Source organism: Cervus elaphus, chromosome 24 (assembly GCF_910594005.1).
Source record: "Cervus elaphus chromosome 24, mCerEla1.1, whole genome shotgun sequence".
NCBI lineage: Eukaryota > Metazoa > Chordata > Mammalia > Artiodactyla > Cervidae > Cervus > Cervus elaphus.
Window position 1 is genome coordinate 45,038,319 of NC_057838.1, and position 18,801 is coordinate 45,057,119.

The 18,801-nt window shown below is 38.6% G+C and overlaps 1 protein-coding gene and 1 long non-coding RNA gene across 5 annotated transcripts in view; one reads left to right on the forward strand and one right to left on the reverse strand.

The window, feature by feature from the left end:
* The window catches only part of TAFA1 (TAFA chemokine like family member 1), a 509,503-nt gene extending 503,839 nt beyond the window's left edge, over positions 1–5,664 (reverse strand). The window contains exons 1-2 of one of the 2 annotated variants that reach the window (XM_043886703.1): positions 5,196–5,664; positions 3,147–3,267 (exon numbers count right to left, since the gene is read on the reverse strand). In XM_043886703.1, the coding sequence (XP_043742638.1) occupies positions 3,147–3,264 (118 nt within the window). In that variant the 5' untranslated portion in view covers positions 3,265–3,267; positions 5,196–5,664. The remainder of the gene's footprint in view (positions 1–3,146; positions 3,268–5,195) is intronic. The other variant, XM_043886704.1, reaches the window with a different exon arrangement.
* LOC122683125 overlaps positions 1,963–18,801 on the forward strand; it is a 31,520-nt gene continuing 14,681 nt past the window's right edge. For all 3 annotated transcript variants that reach the window (XR_006337632.1, XR_006337630.1, XR_006337631.1), the window contains exons 1-2: positions 1,963–2,632; positions 6,668–6,783. This is a non-coding gene — a long non-coding RNA (uncharacterized LOC122683125). The remainder of the gene's footprint in view (positions 2,633–6,667; positions 6,784–18,801) is intronic.

The following is an 18,801-nucleotide window of genomic DNA, read 5'->3' on the forward strand; positions in this document are numbered from 1 at the left end:
TCTGCATCTAGAAGGGAGTATTTATAGTTTCTTCATTTCATCAATGAATCTGAAATAGGTCTCAAATGTATAAGTACTTGGGGTGAAATTGGTTTCAGTGCTGCAGTTTCTTGGAGTATTAGAAGTACAGATGAACCATGAACTGTTGATAATAAGCAATTACTAAGAGTAAACAATGAAAATAAATACTGAGTTTAATTGCAGAGAGAACCTATGATGTGTTTCCCATTTTAAAATTACTGTATTTTGATAACAAGCCCCACAAAGACATGTTTACTTGTTACATAGCCACAACCCTTCACCAAAAAAAAAAAAAATCTAATATATTAATCAATTAACTGAGAGACAGTCTATGTGAAAACTCATTGCAAACCGTGCCATATTTCTTGACTGTATGCATAGGGCACAAAATAAGACAGGTGGCATTTGGTGGTATATTCTAGCCAGGTATCACATTGTTAAATTAACAGCAGGAGTAAAAACAATATTGTTATCAGTAAGGATAATTAGCTGTGTGAACAGCAAGACATCACTAATTCAACATCTATGACGTGCACGTTTGTAGTCTATTAAGTGGTGAAAGTGTGTTAGTTGCTCAGTCGTATCTGACTCTTTGTGACCTCACTGACTGCAACCCGCCAGGCGCTCTGCCCGTGAAATTCTCTAGGCAAGAATACTGGAGTGGGTACCCATTCTCTTCTCCAGGGTATCTTCCCAACTCATGAGTCCAACCCTGGTCTCCTGCATTACAGGTGGATTCTTTACCATCTGAGCCACCAGGGAAGCCCCAGGATGTCAGTAATTCCTGATATTTCTCAAGAGTTTTATAGTTTATAAAGTACTTTTCTGAAGATTATTTTATTTACACCCCCACAATATCCCTAAATGAGAAATTGGGCCCAGAGAAGAAATGTGACTTGCCCAGGGTCATGTCACTAATGTTAAGTGGCAGATGCAAAGACTCAGACATGACTGAGAGCACCTGTGAGCACTTACACGCACGCGCGCGTGCACACTCACATGAACATGCACATGTACCGATGGTCTGGCCTGAGTTCTCTCATCCCCACACTTCACCCCTCACCAGTTCTGCCATAGACACCTTTCAGAATGCACCTCAAATGAGTCCCTGTACTGACATAACTGGAAAGTTTTCTTGAATTATATGAAGGTTCTCACAAAGCTTCAAAAAGGTTACATGGTAAGATTGTTCTCTGCTCTTTGAGGCATTATTTCCTCTTTGGGAAACAGGCTCTGGAGATGGAATCAGACCGAAGTCTCCAATGACAGATATTAGTTGTGTGAACTTAAGTCACCCAGACCTTCAGAACTTCAGTCTCCTGAGCAACACGGTGGGAAATCACACCTACCTGAATAAGAATTAAGCCAAGCAACGTGAATTAACCTTCAGATTCTGTCTAAAACACTCATATGTGCTGTTTCTGTTATGCATGCTTATCGTTAAGTATTATCATGACTAGAAATTTCTCATGTTATTTGTATGACTGTGTAACAACTCAAAGACGGTTTTTTGCCAGAACAGATTGGTCATCTACTGATTGGAGGTAACCTGGGGATTCCAAGACCCACGTTTGTTTTTCCTCCAGCTCCGCACTGATGTCTCGGACTCTGGCAGTGGTAGATCCAGTCTCACAACACACGCGGAGCAGAAATAGCAGCGCGCAGCATCCGCAAAGCCGTTTCCATACCCACCTGCGGGGGCACCAACGCCCCCTCGCCGTCCCTCCCGGACCCAGAGCGTGGAGAAAGGGCAACTGGAGTCCAGAGGCAACCCGAGGCCTCTGCCCCAAGCTAAGGCCCCGCCAAACCCCTCCTCTCGGGCGGCCCAAGTTGCAGCATTCAGCAGGCTGGCGCGCTCGCCCCGCAGCCGGCACGGGAGGACCTGGGCGGCAACAGCGCTCTTTCGATCCCGCCCCCAGCCAGGAAGCAGAGCCCCGGAAAGCAGCAAGCAGCGCCCTGGGAGGCGTTGCTGGAAGTGAGTGGCCAAGAGCCCAGGATGGGTGCCCAGGCCGGCTGCAGAGGCAGAGAAAGGCAAAGACATAGACGCTGGACCACGCAGCTGCAGGAAGCCGGGCGGATGGGAAAAAGCCAGAGAGGGATTTGGAAGGGAAGGAGTGTGTGTGGAGAGCGGGCAGCGCTAGAGAACTAAGGATCCGGAGCTTTAGCGCGCAACTGGTCCCCAGAGCCCGGACCTGGCTATCGGGTGGGAGGGGGAGGGGAAGGGGTTCGCTGAAGGTGGAGGAATAAGTTCAAGGGCTGAAGCTAAGCGGAAAATGGAAGGCAACCTTTCCGAGAACCAGGATGGGTGAGGACAGTCGAGCTGAGGGAACAGTAATGAGAAAGCTGGAGCGGCAAAGAAGGAGAAAAAACACAGATTGAAGAGTGAGACCATGGAAGGGTGAGAAATATATTCTGAAAAGAAAAACGAAGAAAGTAAAATGCATCTGGAACTTAAAATTCGATATGGGGGTGGGGGGAGTCACGCTAGAGAGAACTTGTCCCCGATACTGCCAAGAGAGATAGGGAAAAAAAAAAAAAAAGCACCAAGCTTACTGGAAGAACAGAAAAGAAGGAGGGGAGAAAAGAGAGGAGACAAACCAGACAAGAAATAGTAAGTTGCTGTTTAATTTCTTTTTCATTGACAAACTACTTCCAAAGTTAATTTTGACACTAACATGCGCACAAAATCCTTAGCCACATACACATCAAAATTATGGTATCTATGCTACAGACAAATGCAGCCCAGGATCATGGACACACTTTCTAGATTGCAAATATCGTATTTTGCCTCTCTAAAAAATTTTCAAGTCTTGAAAGTTATCCCACCTTTTGCAGAACATTTCACTATTGGCCAAGGTGTCCACAAACAAGAGACTACTTTTTGCACCAAGGGATGGTGGGACTCCTAGACAGAGTCACGTTTTCCGAACAGTTATTGGAAATACATCCATGGCATTTTAGTATCCCCCACTCTCTCCATAGCATCCAGCCAACAGTAAGTCTTGGAATTCCGAGGCAAGCTGCCCACACTGTAGCACTTTCTGTCACTTGCCTTCAACCATCTGTTAGAGGATCCCAGTGAGGCTGGAGATTGGAGGCTACTGTGGAGCCAGCCTCCAACTTACCTGGTCGGTGCAGGTGATGCTGCTGGAAAGTGTGCTGAAGGGATCCATGGCAGAGCAGCACCGCGCAAGCACTTATCCACAAATACAGGACCCAGGACATCGCAGAGACCATTGCCATTCTCTAAAGAGAACATTAGAAAGGAAGAATTACCCCCGGCTTTAGGCCCCCAGCTGTCAGTCCCACTGATGAGAGAAGGGGGGTCTCAGACGTCATGTCCCTTTGCTACTTTGCTGGCTAGAATTAATGACCCGACAGAGGTCATGGCGTGAAGTGGGATTGAAAGAAATCACTCTCCACGAGATCATGAATCCATTTTTGAAATTCTGCAAAACCAAACTCTTAGGATAGCTGAAATACAGAAATAAAGTTTTTGACTATCTGTTAGGCAGTTTGAAACTGTATACCCTGACTAAACATCCTGTTTTACACAATTATCTTTAAGCTATAGTTATTCCAGGCATTGAAAGGCTGCATGCTCCTGTTCATTCTAACTTCATTACAAGTCTGACATAAGCCTAGAAGGAAAGAGTGGATTCTTTTTTTTTTTTTAATTCTACAGTCATGAATTTTTAATTCCAGTGCTGTCTTCTAAACTAAGAAATTATTTCTCAGAGGCATGTTGTAATCTCCTGAAAGAACTGGTGTTTTTGGCTGGACTTAAAATCAGAAGGAATTGTCTTCAGCCAAAATGAGTTTCAGATATAAGATCTAAGATCTATGCATCTCTCCTAAAGCAAACCATAATTTACAATATTGCTTTGCCTCCTAAGATCTTATTGTGGCATTTGTTGAGTGTTGATGAATATGCATATACAGGTGGCGTCTGTATTTATGGACGAACATCCACCTTTTCTCAGGCGCTGAAACTTTGACAGTCTTCTCAGCACCTATGAGAATCTTAGGAGGTACAAAAGCTCAACTGCGCTACATATTGTCCAATTTCTCAAACAACACCTTATGCTGCATTTCATATTTGCCAAATTAATCAAACTTGAAGCATCGTCCTTACTCAGACAGTGATACGGAAGCATTTTCTATATAAGAATCCAGTTAAGTATATGCTTTTCTCTTAGAGCTTTGGACCCAATATTGTTTCTTTCTTTTTTTCAGCTTTCCACAGTCAAATCATTTACTTCAAGTATTTAAACTCTATATTTAAAACCTCCTAGTGACCTCCCAGTGTGACTTCTTTATTCGTGGAAATTGGCACTCTTTCAAAAGCTGTGATGTTCAGCAAGCAAAATATATACATTATATCTCTCTGTGTGTGTGTATATATATACAGACATAATACAAGATAATTTGTGGGTTTTAGGAGAGAGAGACTTAATCTTTAAGAAGGGTTTTAAAATTATAATAGACAAATGATGACAACCGTAATTAAGTGCAAAGTAGGAAAACATTATGTTCAACAGCATGATGCCTTTCATGCCCTGGTCTGTGATTCTCATGAACCATCCACTTTATAATTAGTTTCACAGCCCACTGTTTACTTTCGTGTACAACAGATTTAGCCTCATTGTCTTCAGAACTATCAGTGTACCATAGATGCATTCTCTTCAGATAAGAGCAACACCCCTCCTATGAATTCTGAAATGAATGCATCTGGGTGCCTGCAAATTATAGAAAGATAAAATAGAGCGGATGGTGGCATGCAATGACTGTTTGTGAATTTCAGTTAAAATGTACTAGGAATTCATCTAAACTTGAAAAAACCCTACCAGGATAAAAACTTAACAGTTTTTCAATGACTGCTTTCTCTTCTTCACCCATATAGACCTTAGCACTCAAGACTGCTGTGGTTTGATGTTTGCAATATTTTCCTTCTTTTTTTTTTTTTTTCATTTAACTTTCTTTAATTCTCAACATTACTTCCAAGGCTCCTGCAAATAGCTCTCTTTGCTCACTCTCTTAGCAAGAGGTGATCTCTATGTTAATAGGTGTTTCCCCCCAAAATAATGCATTCAGCCTTACATAGGTCTCTAGACCTGACTAAATAGATTTCAAATCTGCTTTCTGAATCTTAAACCCTTAAAGAGGCTTCTTACCTGAAAAATCCAGCCAAGAGCAGAGTACTCTATTAGTGTTCATTGGAAAGCTCTAACACTTTCTAAAATCCATCTGTGCCACAATTGGAGATTTTTTTTTAAAAGAGCTTCCCAATAATCTTCATCAGGATTAAAAAAAAATATGTTTTCTCTTCCGATGCTACTTCCACAGTAAAGAAGACATTGGGTTCATTCAGACTGTATTGTCAGAAAAGGAACCAAGGTTTGAGGGCTGGAAACCTTGTCATTTTCACCTTTAAATCATCTCCTGGCGTCACCTCTGCCAGACGAGACCTTTGAAATGATGGTGAGATAATGTGCAGTTTCCTGATGAGAATCAGTTTATAGTTAATGACGGACCATCCCCACTCCAGAGCATTCAGGGCAGAGTAAGGCAGCAAAATGTAGGAGCAGGGCTGCTATACGGCGCTGTAAGTAGCAATAGTCTCTTTCAATACATCCCTCCTCTGTAAAGTATCACATGTCTTAAAGTGACATTACCCTCTATTACAGCTACAGTGAATTGTAATACCTGCCCACTAACTATTGAACAACTCAAGCAGCACTTTAACACTGTATTGCCCAGTACTTTCTATTAGAGATTTTACTGATACTGTTCATTTACCAAAAGAAGAAAGAGGGAAGGAGAAACAAAAGAAAAAAGCATTCTGCAAAATACTGATAGTGTTAATGGGTGTTAGCTTTCTAACAGCAAATGGGAAAGTGAAAAATGTAAGCCATTTCTTACCTCTTAAGGTTCTTTTAACCAGTAAGTTAACCCGAAATATTGTTGAGTTTATACAAATTTAAGTCTGTCAATTATTTCAGCAGCTAAATGTGGGAACATGATCTAGCTAGACTACAGTATAGATGTTTATAGGAGTAAGCCTAAAACAAACCTTCTGAGTTTTTTTTAAACATGTTTAGTACAGAGAAATATATTATTTTCAGCATCTAAGAGTGGGTTTTGACAAAGAAATATGCTCAAGACATTTTATAAAAATTTCCTTCAAATAATATGCTGGGGTGGGAAGAGAAAACACTCAGAAGTTCAACATTTTGTTTCCAGTGCTAGGGTTTAGACACTTTCTTCTTTGGAAATACAAATATGATGGTACCTACACATAAATGATGCATATGAAGTGACCTAGTTGTCACTTACAGATTGCATTGACAACGATTCACTTGAATAAGTCAATCAGTTATCCACTTATAAAGCACCTACTATGTGTTAGATGCTTGGGGACAAGGGGGAAAATAACATTGATGTGATTGCCATTGTCATGCATCACACTGTCTAGTCTTTCTTTCTTTTTTTTTTATTTTCAAAATTAAGGTAGTTCTTATAATATTCCGGCTTCAACAACCTCTTCAAATGCCTCAGAGTACTCTGGGCTTTCACAGTCATTGTAAACAAAGTTTGATGTTGCAGTGCATCTTCAGAAGCCATCCTCCTCTCTCTCCATTTACAGAGTGAGACACTGAGAGACCCTTCAAACACATCAGTCTTCATCCCTGGTCCTGCACAGAATAGCTCTTTGGACCCTAACAACTGTTTATTAAAGCTCATCATTAAACAAATTTCAAGGTAAAAGTAAATACAAATCTTAGAGTGAAAATAAGTCGAGTGCCAAAGTTCTAGGTGTGATTGTGTATTTCATTTCTATGGTTCACTATTGTTGAGTTGGTGAATATGTATAGTCAGCTCACACCATTCAATCTCAAGACAAAAGTGATTAAAACTACAGTAGCAGTTGTTTTGTCGCTAAGTCATGTCTGACTCTTTTGCGACTCCATGAATTGCAGCTCACCAAGTTCCTCTGTCCATGAAGTTTTCCAGGTAAGAATATAAGAATGGGTTGACATTTTCTTCTCTGGAGGATCTTCCTGACTCAGGGATCAGACCCACATCTCCTGCCTTGGCAGGCAGGTTCTTTATTGCTGAATCACCAGGGAATCCCACAGTAGCAGTAGGTAAAGGTGTATTTAAACCCTCACCATGTGTTGATGCTACTCCAAAGTTCGTTGCTTATAAGGTGTAACTTAATCCTTTTTACCAACCCCATAAGATAAGTATCATTATTACTGTCTTCATTTCATGAATGGGGAACCAGAGGGTGAATAGGGAGATTAAGAAACTTACTCAAGGTATTATAGCTGCTAAGTGATAGAGCGACCCCAATGATCTGAGTCAAGAGCCCATCTTCTGAACACTAGGATTAAATACTTCATAGAAAAAAACAAAAAAACCTACCCTACAAAATTAGCCATTATATTTTATTTCTTTTCTTATTTCTTTACAATACAGTCTTCAAAAATTATTATATATTCATTCAAGACTTACATGCTGAGTATATTCCAGGCATTTGAAGCATAGAAATATGAAAGGCAGTCTTTACCTCATGGTTTTTTGTTTTGTTTTTGCTATGCTAATGTGTGCGTGTCTGACTCTTTGCAACCTTATGGACTGCGGCCCATCAGGCTCCTCTGTTCTTGGGATTCTCTAGGCAAGAATGCTAGAATGGGTTCCCACACCCTCCTCCAGGGACTCTTCCCAACCCAGGGATCAAACAAACATCTCTTATGTCTCCTGCATTGGCAGGCGTGTTCTTCACCACTAGCGCCACCTGGGAAGCCCTTGCTATGATAATGCATTAAAACTAGAAGGAAAGGGCTTCCCTTGTGGCTCAACTGGTAAAGAATCTGCCTGCAATGTGGGAGACCCAGGTTCAATTCCTAGGTTGGGACCAGGAAAGGAAAGACTACCCACTCCAGTATTCTGGCCTGGAGAATTCCAAGGGAGTCACAAAGAGTTGGACATGACTCAGCAACTTTTACTTTTCACATTTGGTAATAAAGGCTAACATTTTGAAAACTATACATTATTTTTTTCATTTCTAGGGATTAAACTAAGGTTCAACATCATTTCTTATCTATGATTCAATTTAATAAACTTGAAATACATACTAATGGATTATGTTCAAGGCACTCAGATAAGAATTGTTAGAATTTTTTAAAAAGACTGGAATAAAGACTTTCCCTTTCAGTCTTAAGTGGCTTCTATATTTGCATATGATGGAACAAGAATGTCAGATTAGCTCCATTTTCTTTTCTAAATACCCTGTCCATTGTATTGCTGCCAATGATCATTTTCCCTAATAATATAAGCATCAACAGATATTGACACTTAAGGCAATTTAGTCCATTCTCCCAACACAAAGCAAAGTTACTCTCACACATTTCAAAGAAGTTGAGCCATTCCACCTTTGGCCATCATGGGACTTCATCACCTGATCACTTTCTTGTTGGGTGGGCCATAATATTTTGGCCAATGAGGTGACAACCAAACTGATGGTATCTCTTTGAGGCTGAAGGACTGTTGAAGCAACACTTTTCAGATTGCTCTTTGCCTCTGGAACAGGGACTATCTTCCTGGATCCTTGAGAGACTGCAAAGAGCAGGGGCCCTCACCTTCACCTTGCCACTCACAACAGATGTAGATAGTAAATAAGAAATATTCTGTTCTTTAAGCAATTGAGATTTGGGGGCCATTTGTTACTGCAATATAACCTAGTCTGTCCCGACTGATGAAGACTTTAACCTATATCAATCATGTATTACTTGAATTATGTTCCATTTACTTCCCTAAGCTATAGCAGAATATATACATCAGGCCCAGTTCATGTCTTCACAGAGCTCCATGGTACAGAAACCCACTGGAGATTTTTGATCAGAGCAGTGTAAATCCAAAGCATTGATTATTGCAGCCAGTATCCCTTCAGATTCTCATAAACCAGGAGTTAGAAACTGAACATTCACATGCCCATGGCCAGGCTGGTTCAGTTATACGAGCATGATATTGCAAAAGGCAAAGGGCTACTGCACCACTGTTACAGCCCTTCCAGTTACAGGACTTCAAGATACCTACTCAGTGGGGCCAAACTCCTAAAGATAGAACTTCAAATACAGTATCTATGCATATGTACATCTGTTTATGTCAAAAAGAGAGAAAATCATATTCACTAGAACTTCTCCCCATGGAAAAACCTACTCAGAAGACCCAATGAAAATAATTGGGGGTAAAAGATAAAACTCAGAATGCTTACATAGCCAAGAATGTTCAGCATATTGCCCTGCATAATGAAAGGCCTGGAGACGGAGGAATGGAGGATAGAGGAGCCAGTAGGGCAGAAACCTGGAGAGGGGAAAAATGGTGGGGGTGGGCAGAAAAACAGAGAGAGAGAGAGAGAGAGATGCAGAGGTTCTCTGGAGGCTCAGGAAGAGAAGCACTGGGGGCAACAGAAATGTCCAAAGGGAATTTCCTGGTGGAAAACTGCATCCTGTGGAGTGTGACTTCACTCTTTGTCTCTTCAAATGATTAAAAACAGTTTTAAAATACAAAAAATTCATATATACTTTGTGTTATTGAGTTAATTGGGAAACGCATTGAAGGGGCAAAATCCTGGATCCAGGCCCGAAGTACCACCGGAAAATCCCTCAGTTCCCTGATTACCACACTTTTCATTTCTTGTCATTAGAAGTAAAAGCCATCTTCACTTTAGTTTAGGAACAATCCACTTAATAATTTGGCTAATTTGAATTCACAAATGTGCAGGAAAAACACATTTGAGACATGCAAGATTTTATGTCTATGCATATTTCTAAATTAAAAAACAACTAAAGGAATTTAAATAAATTACATCTGGACTGAGAAAGATGCCAAGTTTCAGTCCAATGCAAATGAAAGTGGTTTAGATGTATGCCATTTAAAGGAGTTCTAAGTATTTCCTGAAATAACAATTTTGGTTGTGATTTCACAATGCTATTATTTTTTTTCTTGTTCCATTTCAATTGGCTAATGGTAATGAAGGTATGGATGAGAGGATCATTGTCATTATCTCTAATCTAGATGCTTTCTATACGACTGAAATTCAGTTTCTCTTTTCTGTAGTCACTGGGGCTATCCATCAATTGGCTGACAATGTCTGTTTTCAGTCCCTGATTATGAAAAGATAATATACCTCTTCCCTTGGCTAAGTAATAATGGTACCCTATCTTTCTCCCATAACACAGTTACATAAATCATTTGTGTTACATCATGCTTTGTCTGGAACTCACTTGAAATTTTCCTGGTGTCCTAATATGTGCCCCATATCAGATACACAACAACATCCCTAGCTTGTAAGTCTTACTTTGGGGCCTAAATAAAATGTATATGCTTGTCTTATTTGTTTATTCTGTACCTTGTATTGTTTCAAAATATATTTAAGCTAAGATGAGGGAAAAATGAAGAGAAAGCAAATGAAGTATAAGAGAAGATGAGCTATATAATATATAACATCTATGATGATTGATGAACATGTATTAATAATGATGATGATGATGATGCTATTGTATTAATACCGTTTGTCTAGAGAGAGGAATCTTTTTATGTGCCAAGCCCCTGGCTAAGCGTTCACATGCAGGAGCTCATTTAATACTCACAAATATGCTAATAGGTCTGTATTACAGTCATCTTTATTTTATCAGTGAAAACACAAATTTCAGAGAAGTTAAGTGATTGAACTAATGTCACACCTCTCATAAGGTTGAAAAACTTTGATATAAACTCGTATTTGATTTTCAGAAGCTCTAAGCAACCAAATTCTAGGCAAGCGATATTTCCAAGAAATGGAAAAAAAAATTACAAAGTAAAGATAAAAGCCACATAAGCTGAGTAAAATAAGCTTAATGAGAACTTTGAAAGTGAACTCCAAATCATCAAGTAACAGAGGAAGTACTAATTTGACTCAAAGCTTCCTAGCAGTAGAAGCGAAGAAGAGACAACTTATTTCATAAAAATGTACAACATGCATAAGGTAAAAAATCAAGCAAAAGCACACACACCAAAAAAGCCAAAAACTGCTCCAGAAATAAGACTTAATGAGCAGAGGCTGAATCATTTGCTGTAAAACTGGCGACTCTCAGTTTGGTGATTTGGATGTGGATACCCAAGCCAGAATTTTCAGTAACTGTTAGAAAAAGGAAATGGAAGGCAAGATTTCTCTTAGGCTAGAAGATAACCTTCGTGTAGGAGTCTCATTTTTCACCTCCAGCAGCCTATCTCTTCAATTACTTTATCAATTATAATTCCTCACTGCTTATCTTGTCAGTCTTCCAGGCAGCAGGAAAAGAAAGAATAAGGTCATTTCTTTTGTTCTTCCACATCTCATCTCCTTATTCTCTTTTTAGAACAGAAAGAAAGTTGAAACCACAAACAGCTTCACTTCCATTGCATTAATGAAAGTGATAAATAAACTGAACTTTTAAAGAACAAGTGGTCTCTTTATTATGAGAATATGAATATATATTATGAGCACATAAAGGTTGTGAAAATAACTGATGATAATAATAAAAACAATAACATGATTTCTTTGGTTTATAAAACGCTCAGATCCATAGCCAGATTCATAGTCACTATCTCCCATACCCACTCTGATCTAAGAAATGGCCCTTCACAGACTCTGTGTTTTAAATCTCTCCACTCTCTCCCTGTCCATTTAAACATATACACCCCAAATACCACCATATTTCATTTGAATTATAACAATACTTCCTTAACTAGTCCACTTGCCTTCAAATGTGAACATTCCACACATCTCTTTCCCACTCTGCCACCAGAGGGAATGGGTTTGAGATGTATGTTGATCATGCCACTCAAGTAAACCTGAAAACCTTTCAATGATTTTCCCATTGTGCTTAAATAAAGCCCAAATTCATGGCTATGGTTGACAGGGCTCTGCACGAGTTGGCCCCTGTCTACTTCTCTAGGCTCATCTTTTACAAACATTCTCACTCAGCTCCTACTACACTCTTGGGTCCCTGAGTGGGATAGAGCATATAGTAGAGATTTTAGTGGTTGTATGTGTAAATAAACAATAATGAATGAATCAAAAACAAAATATGTGGCCACTATCAAGATGGCATATACAATTAACTGTTTTTTCAGAAATAAGTATATTTTGTTCCCTCCTCCAAGGTCTTTATTTGTTCCTTTTAGTAGTACACATGTATGAAGTAGAAATACATATTAAGGATGACTGCCTTGTTCTGTTTGAGTCTATTGTTTTGACACTAAGTAACAGAAAGTGGCCCATATGTTGTTTAAACCCTTACCTACCTGCCACTAAATCTATTTTGGATACTTTTTTTGTTCTAGAAGAAAAAAATATAGCTGTCCTGAATTTTCATCCCTGGTGCTTAGTATCTAAATATGGTCTGATGGTAGAATTCACAGCTGACCCCTGAAGAATAACAAAAATCTACAAATGTTAAAAATCTAAAAAAACACTTAGAATTTCATTACTCTGAACCTAGAAGAAATCTCCCCCAAACCTCCTTGTTCAGCCTCTCTGTTGTACAGGAAATAAAAAGACCTAATAAAGGGAAGAGGCTTTCCTGAGGGAATATAGTGAGTTCACTGGTGTGGGTCACATTAGAATACAAGTCTCCTCATCTTATATCCTCTCTTCTCTTCTTTCTTTCTCTCTCTCTCTTTCATAGCACTATCCAGTAAAACTTTCTCTGAGACTGGAAATGTTCTGTATCTGTGCTGACCTAGATGGTAGCCACTATCCACATGTGGCTATCAAGTACTTGAAAGGTGTCTAGTGCAAACGAAATGAAATTTTTCATTTCATTTCATTTTAATTAATTTAAACTTAAATAGCTTCATATGGTTAGTGGAAATTGTACTGAACAGCACAGCTCTAAAAAATGTTAGCTAGGTTAAGGAAAATAAATGCAATGATGTCAAATAATTTTTAGTAAGCTAGCAGAAAAGTCTGAATTACCTCACAGTAACCTTCCAGAATTAGGATAACATTGAAGAAGGTAAAATGAACTTGGTTACAAGTAATAGGAAAAGAAATCAGAAACAATGCAAACTGGAGTAAATAACACAGAGGATGTAAGTTTTCTTACAGGTGGAGCTCACCTCCTGGTGGGTTTGACTCAGTAACTACACTAAATTATCAAGGATGTAGCTCAGTTTCAACTTTCTCTCTGCTGTGCAAGGTGTCATTCTAAAATAGGCATCCCACCATGGATGAAACATAGCTGCCAAAAGCTGTCTGAGATATGGTCTTATTCATCCATGTATTGGGAACAAAAGGGTTGTTTCAAGAAGCTCTTCTCAGATAAGCAAGGAAGAGTCTTCATTAGCTTCCCCCAGCAAACCACTTCTCACAGCTCCTTAGGTTGTCTTGGATCACTTGCCCTGGATCACTTGCCCCTCCCTGAGCCGGCTACCTTGATCAGGGGGAAAAGATCACATGGTTGGACTGAGGGCCACAGCATTAGTCCCAAACCCAAGTCAAGAGAGAAATTAATTTCCTCCAAAAGAGATGAATGGAATGCGGGAGGTCTGATACTTAAATGAAGTGAAAGAGAAAGTGAAGTCGCTCGGTCGTGTCTGACTCTTTGCCACCCCATGGACTGTAGCCTATCAGGCTCCTCCGTCCACGGGATTTTCCAGGCAAGAATACTGGAGTGAGTTGCCATTTCCTCCTCCAGGGGATCTCCCCAACCCAGGGATCGAATCTTGGTCTCCCATATTGTAGGCAGATGCTTTACTGTCTGAACCACCAGAGAAGTCACTTAAATGAAAATCAGGACAATAATTTGGAAGAAAGGATTAATATTGAAAATAACCACAGTGTGGACAAAAGCTGGTGGTACTTTCATATATATTTTAGGACTAAAGTACTTTTCCATTTTTATAATTTTTTCTACTTAAAAGTAGTATGGTTTTGTTTTTGAAAGGTAGTAGACTTCCCCTCCCTCTTTGAATCTCTTTCCCTCCTCCATGCCTATCAGAGAGTCCTGGCCTGTAAGTAAGAGGGCAGATGGGGTAGGAGTAGTGTAGGTCCTCTCCCAGCGAACTTCCACCTCTGGAGTCAGTGAGGAGGCAGTGGTGCTTCTCAAGGAGAAAAAGAAGAGGTGACATTGCAGGAGAAGTGGGATGCTGAGACCTTGAACAGAATTGTTTCTGAACTTTCATTTGGTAGTTTCTTCCATGAGGAAATGCAAGGATGAGTGACCTGGAACAACTGAAGAAGGAAGTTGAGAAGCTGCGGAATCAGATCCAGAGATGAAGTCCTGAGCCTTTGGAGTGGGATCACTGACTCCAAGACCCTAGACTACCAGAGAACTAACCCTAAGGAGTATCAAATAGTGAGAATTCACACAAAGGAAACTACTTGAATACAAGACTCAGCATCACCCAACCACCAGTAGCACCTGTGCAGGATGCCTCATCTAAACAACAAACAAAATGAAAATACAAACCCAATCATCAGCAGAGAGGATTACCGTCTCATTCAGCCTTACCCATCAGAGGAAAAACAAACAAACAAAAACTCAGCACAAATCTCACCCTATAAGAAGTTTACACAAACTGCTGGACCAACCTTAGGAAGGCAGAAAACAAAAGGAAGAAAGAATTAAACCTTGAAGCCTGGGAAAAGGAGACCTCAAGCACAATAAGTTTAAAACAAATAATGAAAAGGCAGAGAAATACTACACAAGTGAAGGAAAAAACTAGAAACACAGAAGTCCAAATAAATGAAGAGGAAATAAGCAAACTACCTGAAAAATAATTCAGAATAATGATAGTAAAGATGATAAAAAACCTTGAAAACAAAACGGAGAAAATGCAAGAATCAATTAACAAAGACCTGGAAGAATTAAAGAATAAACATGCAGAGACAAATGACATAATTACTGAAATTAAAAATACTCTAGAAGGAATCAATAGCAGAATATCTGAAGCGGAAGAACAAATCAGTGAGCTGGCAGATAAAATGGTGGAAGTAAATTCTGAAGAGCAGAATAAAGTAAAGAGAATGAAAAGAACTGAGGATAGTCTCAGAGACCTCTGGGACAATATCAAATGCACCAACATTTGAATTATAGGGATCCAAAAAAAAAAGAAGAGAAAAAGAAAGGGTATGAGAAAGTTTTTGAAGAGATTATAGTTGAAGATTTCCCCAGCATGGGAAAGGAAATAGACAATCAAATCCAAGAGGCACAAGGAATCCCATACAGGATAAACCCAAGGAGAAGCATGCCAAGACACATACTAATGAAATTAACAAAGACTAAACACAAAGAAAGCATATTGAAAACAGCAAGGGAGAAGCAACAAGTAACATACAGGGGAAACCCCATATGCTTAACAGATGATCTTTCAGCAGAAACTCTGCAGGCCAGAAGGGAATGGCAGGATATATTTAAAGTACTGAAAGGGGAAAATTACAACCAAAATTGCTGTACCTGGCAAGGATCTCATTCAAAATTGATGGAGAAATAAAGAGCTTTCCAGACAAGCAAAAGTTAAGAGAATTCAGCGCCACCAAACCAGCTTTACAACAAATGGTAAATAGACTTATATAGTCAAGAAATACAACAGAAGAAAAAAGATCTACAAAATCAACCCCAAACAATTAAGAAAGTGTCAATAAGAACATATATATCAGTAATTACTTTAAATGTAAATGGATTAAATTCTCCAACCAAAAGACACAGACTGGCTGAATGGATACAAAAATAAGACCCATATATATGCTGTCTACAAGAAACCAACTTCAGACCTAAAGACACAAATAGACTGAAAGCGAGAGGATGGAAATATATATTCCATGCAAAAGGGAAGCAAAAGAAAGCTGGAGGAGCAATCCTCATATCAGACAAAATAGACCTTAGAATTAAAGAATACTGCAAGAGATAAGGAAGGACACTACATAATGACCAAGGGATTGGTCCAAGAGGAAGACGTAACAACTGTAAATATCTATGCAGCCAACATAGGAGCACCTCAGTACATAAGACAAACACTAACAGACATAAAAGGAGAAATTGACAGTAACACAATAATAGTAGGAGAATTTAACACCCCACTCACACCAATGAATAGATCATCAAAAGAGAAAATTAATAAGGAAACACAAGTCTTAAATGATAGATCAAATGAGATGGATTTCATTGATATCTTCAGGACATTCCATCCAAATGCAGAAGAATACACCTTATTCTCAAGTGCACATGAAACATTTTCCAGGATAGACCACATCTTGGGTCACAAATCAAACCTCAGTAAATTTAAGAAAATTGAAATCATATCAAGCATCTACACTGACCACAACACTATGAGATTAGATATCAATTACAAGAAAAAACTGTAAGAAACACAAATACATGGAGATTAAACAACACATTTATAAATAACCACCAGATTACTGAAGAAATAAAAAGGGAAATAAAAAAAATTTCTAGAAACAAATGATAATGAAAATACAACTGAAAACCTATGAGATGCAGCAAAAGGAATTCTACAAGGGAAGTTTATAGCAATACAATCCTACCTCAAGAAAGAAGAAAAATATGGGCTAGACAAGATAACTTTACACCTAAAACAACTAGAACCAAAAACAAACAAACAAAAAAATCAAAATTAGTATAAGGAAAGAAATCATAAAGATCCAAGCAGAAATAAATGAAAAAGAAATGAAAGAAACAATAGTAAAGATTAATAAAACTAGAAGCTGCCTCTTTGAGAAGATAAACAAAATGACAAATCTTTAGCCAAAATCATCAAGAAAAAAAGAGAGAAGAATCAAATCAACAAAATTAGAAATGAAAAAGGAGAGGTTACAACAGACAATGCAGAAATACAAAGGATTATAAGAGACTATTATGAACAACTACATGGCATTAAAATGAATAACCTGGAAGAAATTGACAAATTCTTAGAAAAGTTCAACCTTCCAAGACTGAACCAGAATAAAATAGAAATTATGAACAACCCAATAACAAGCACTGAAATTAAAGCTGTGATCAAAAATCTCCCAAAAAGCAAAAGCCTAGGACCAGACGGCTTCACTGGAGAATTCTATCAAACATTTAGAGACGCACTCATGCCTGTCCTTCTAAAACTCTTTCAAAAAATTGCAGAGGAAGGCACACTTCCAAACTCATTCTGTGAGGCCACCGTCACCCTGATACCAAAACCAAAGACAACACAAAAAAAGAAAACTATAGACCAATATCACTGATGAACAAAGATGCAAAAAAACCTCAGCAAAATTTTAGCAAACAGAATTCAACAACACATCAAAAAGCTCATACACCATGATCTAGTTGGGTTTATTCCAGGGATGCAAGGATTCTTCAATATATGCAAATCAATCAATGTAATACACCATATTAACAAATTGAAAGGTAAAAATCATATGGTCATCTCAATAGATGCATAAAAAGCCTTTGACAAATTCAGCACCCATTTATGATTAAAACTCTTCAAAAAATGGGCATAGAAGGAACCTACCTCAACATAGCAAAGGCCATATATGATAAGCCTACAGCAAACGTTAGTCCCAACAGTGAAAAACTGAAGGCGTTCCCCCTAAGATCAGAAATAAGACAAGGGTGTCCACTTTCACTACTATTACTCAACATAGTTCTGGAAGCCCTCACTATAGCAATCAGAGAAGAAAAACAAATAAAAGGAACCCAGACCAGAAAAGAAGTAAAACTCTCATTGTTTGCAGATGACATACTGTACATAGAAAACCTTAAAGATAGTATCAGAAAATTACTAGAGCTAATCAGTGAATTTAGCAAAGTTGCAGGATACAAAATCAATACACAGAAATAATTTGAATTTCTATATACTAACAATGAAAATTCAGAAAGAGAAATTAAGGAATCAATCACATTCACCATTGCAACAAAAAGAATTAAATATCTAGGAATAAACTTACCTAAGGAAACAAAAGAACTGTATACAGAAACTTATAAGACACTAATGAAAGAAATCAATGACATAAACAGATGGAGAGATATTCCATGTTCCTGGGTAGGAAGAATCATTATTGTGAAAATGACTATACTACCAAATGCAATCTACATATTCAGTGAGATCCCTATCAAATTACTAATGACATATTTCACAGAACTAGAACAAAAAAATCTCACAATTCATATGGAAACTCAAAAGGCCCCAAATAGTGAAAGCAGTCTTGAGAAAGAAGAATGGAGCTGGAGGAATCAACCTTCCTGACTTCAGATTATACTACAAGGCTACAGTCATCAAGACAGTATGGTACTGGCACAAAAACAGAAATATAGACCAATGGAACAAGAAAGAAAGCCTAGAAACAAATCCACACACCTATGGGTACCTTATTTTTGACAAAGGAGGCAAGAATATAAAATGGGGCAAAGACAGCCTCTTCAATAAATAGTGCTGGGAAAATTGGACAGCTATATGTAAAAGTATTTAACTATGCCAAAGACTTTGACTGTGTGGATCACAATAAACTGTGGAAAATTCTAAAAGAGATGGGAATACCAGACCACCTTACCTGCCTCTTGAGAAATCTGTATTCAAGTCAGGAAGCAACAGTTAGAACTGGACATGGAACAACAGACTGGTTCCAAATAGGAAAAGGAGTACATCAAGGCTGTATGTTGTCACCCTGCTTATTTAATTTATATGCAGAGTGCATCATGAGAAATGCTTGGCTGGATGAAGCACAAGCTGGAATCAAGATTGCCAGGAGAAATA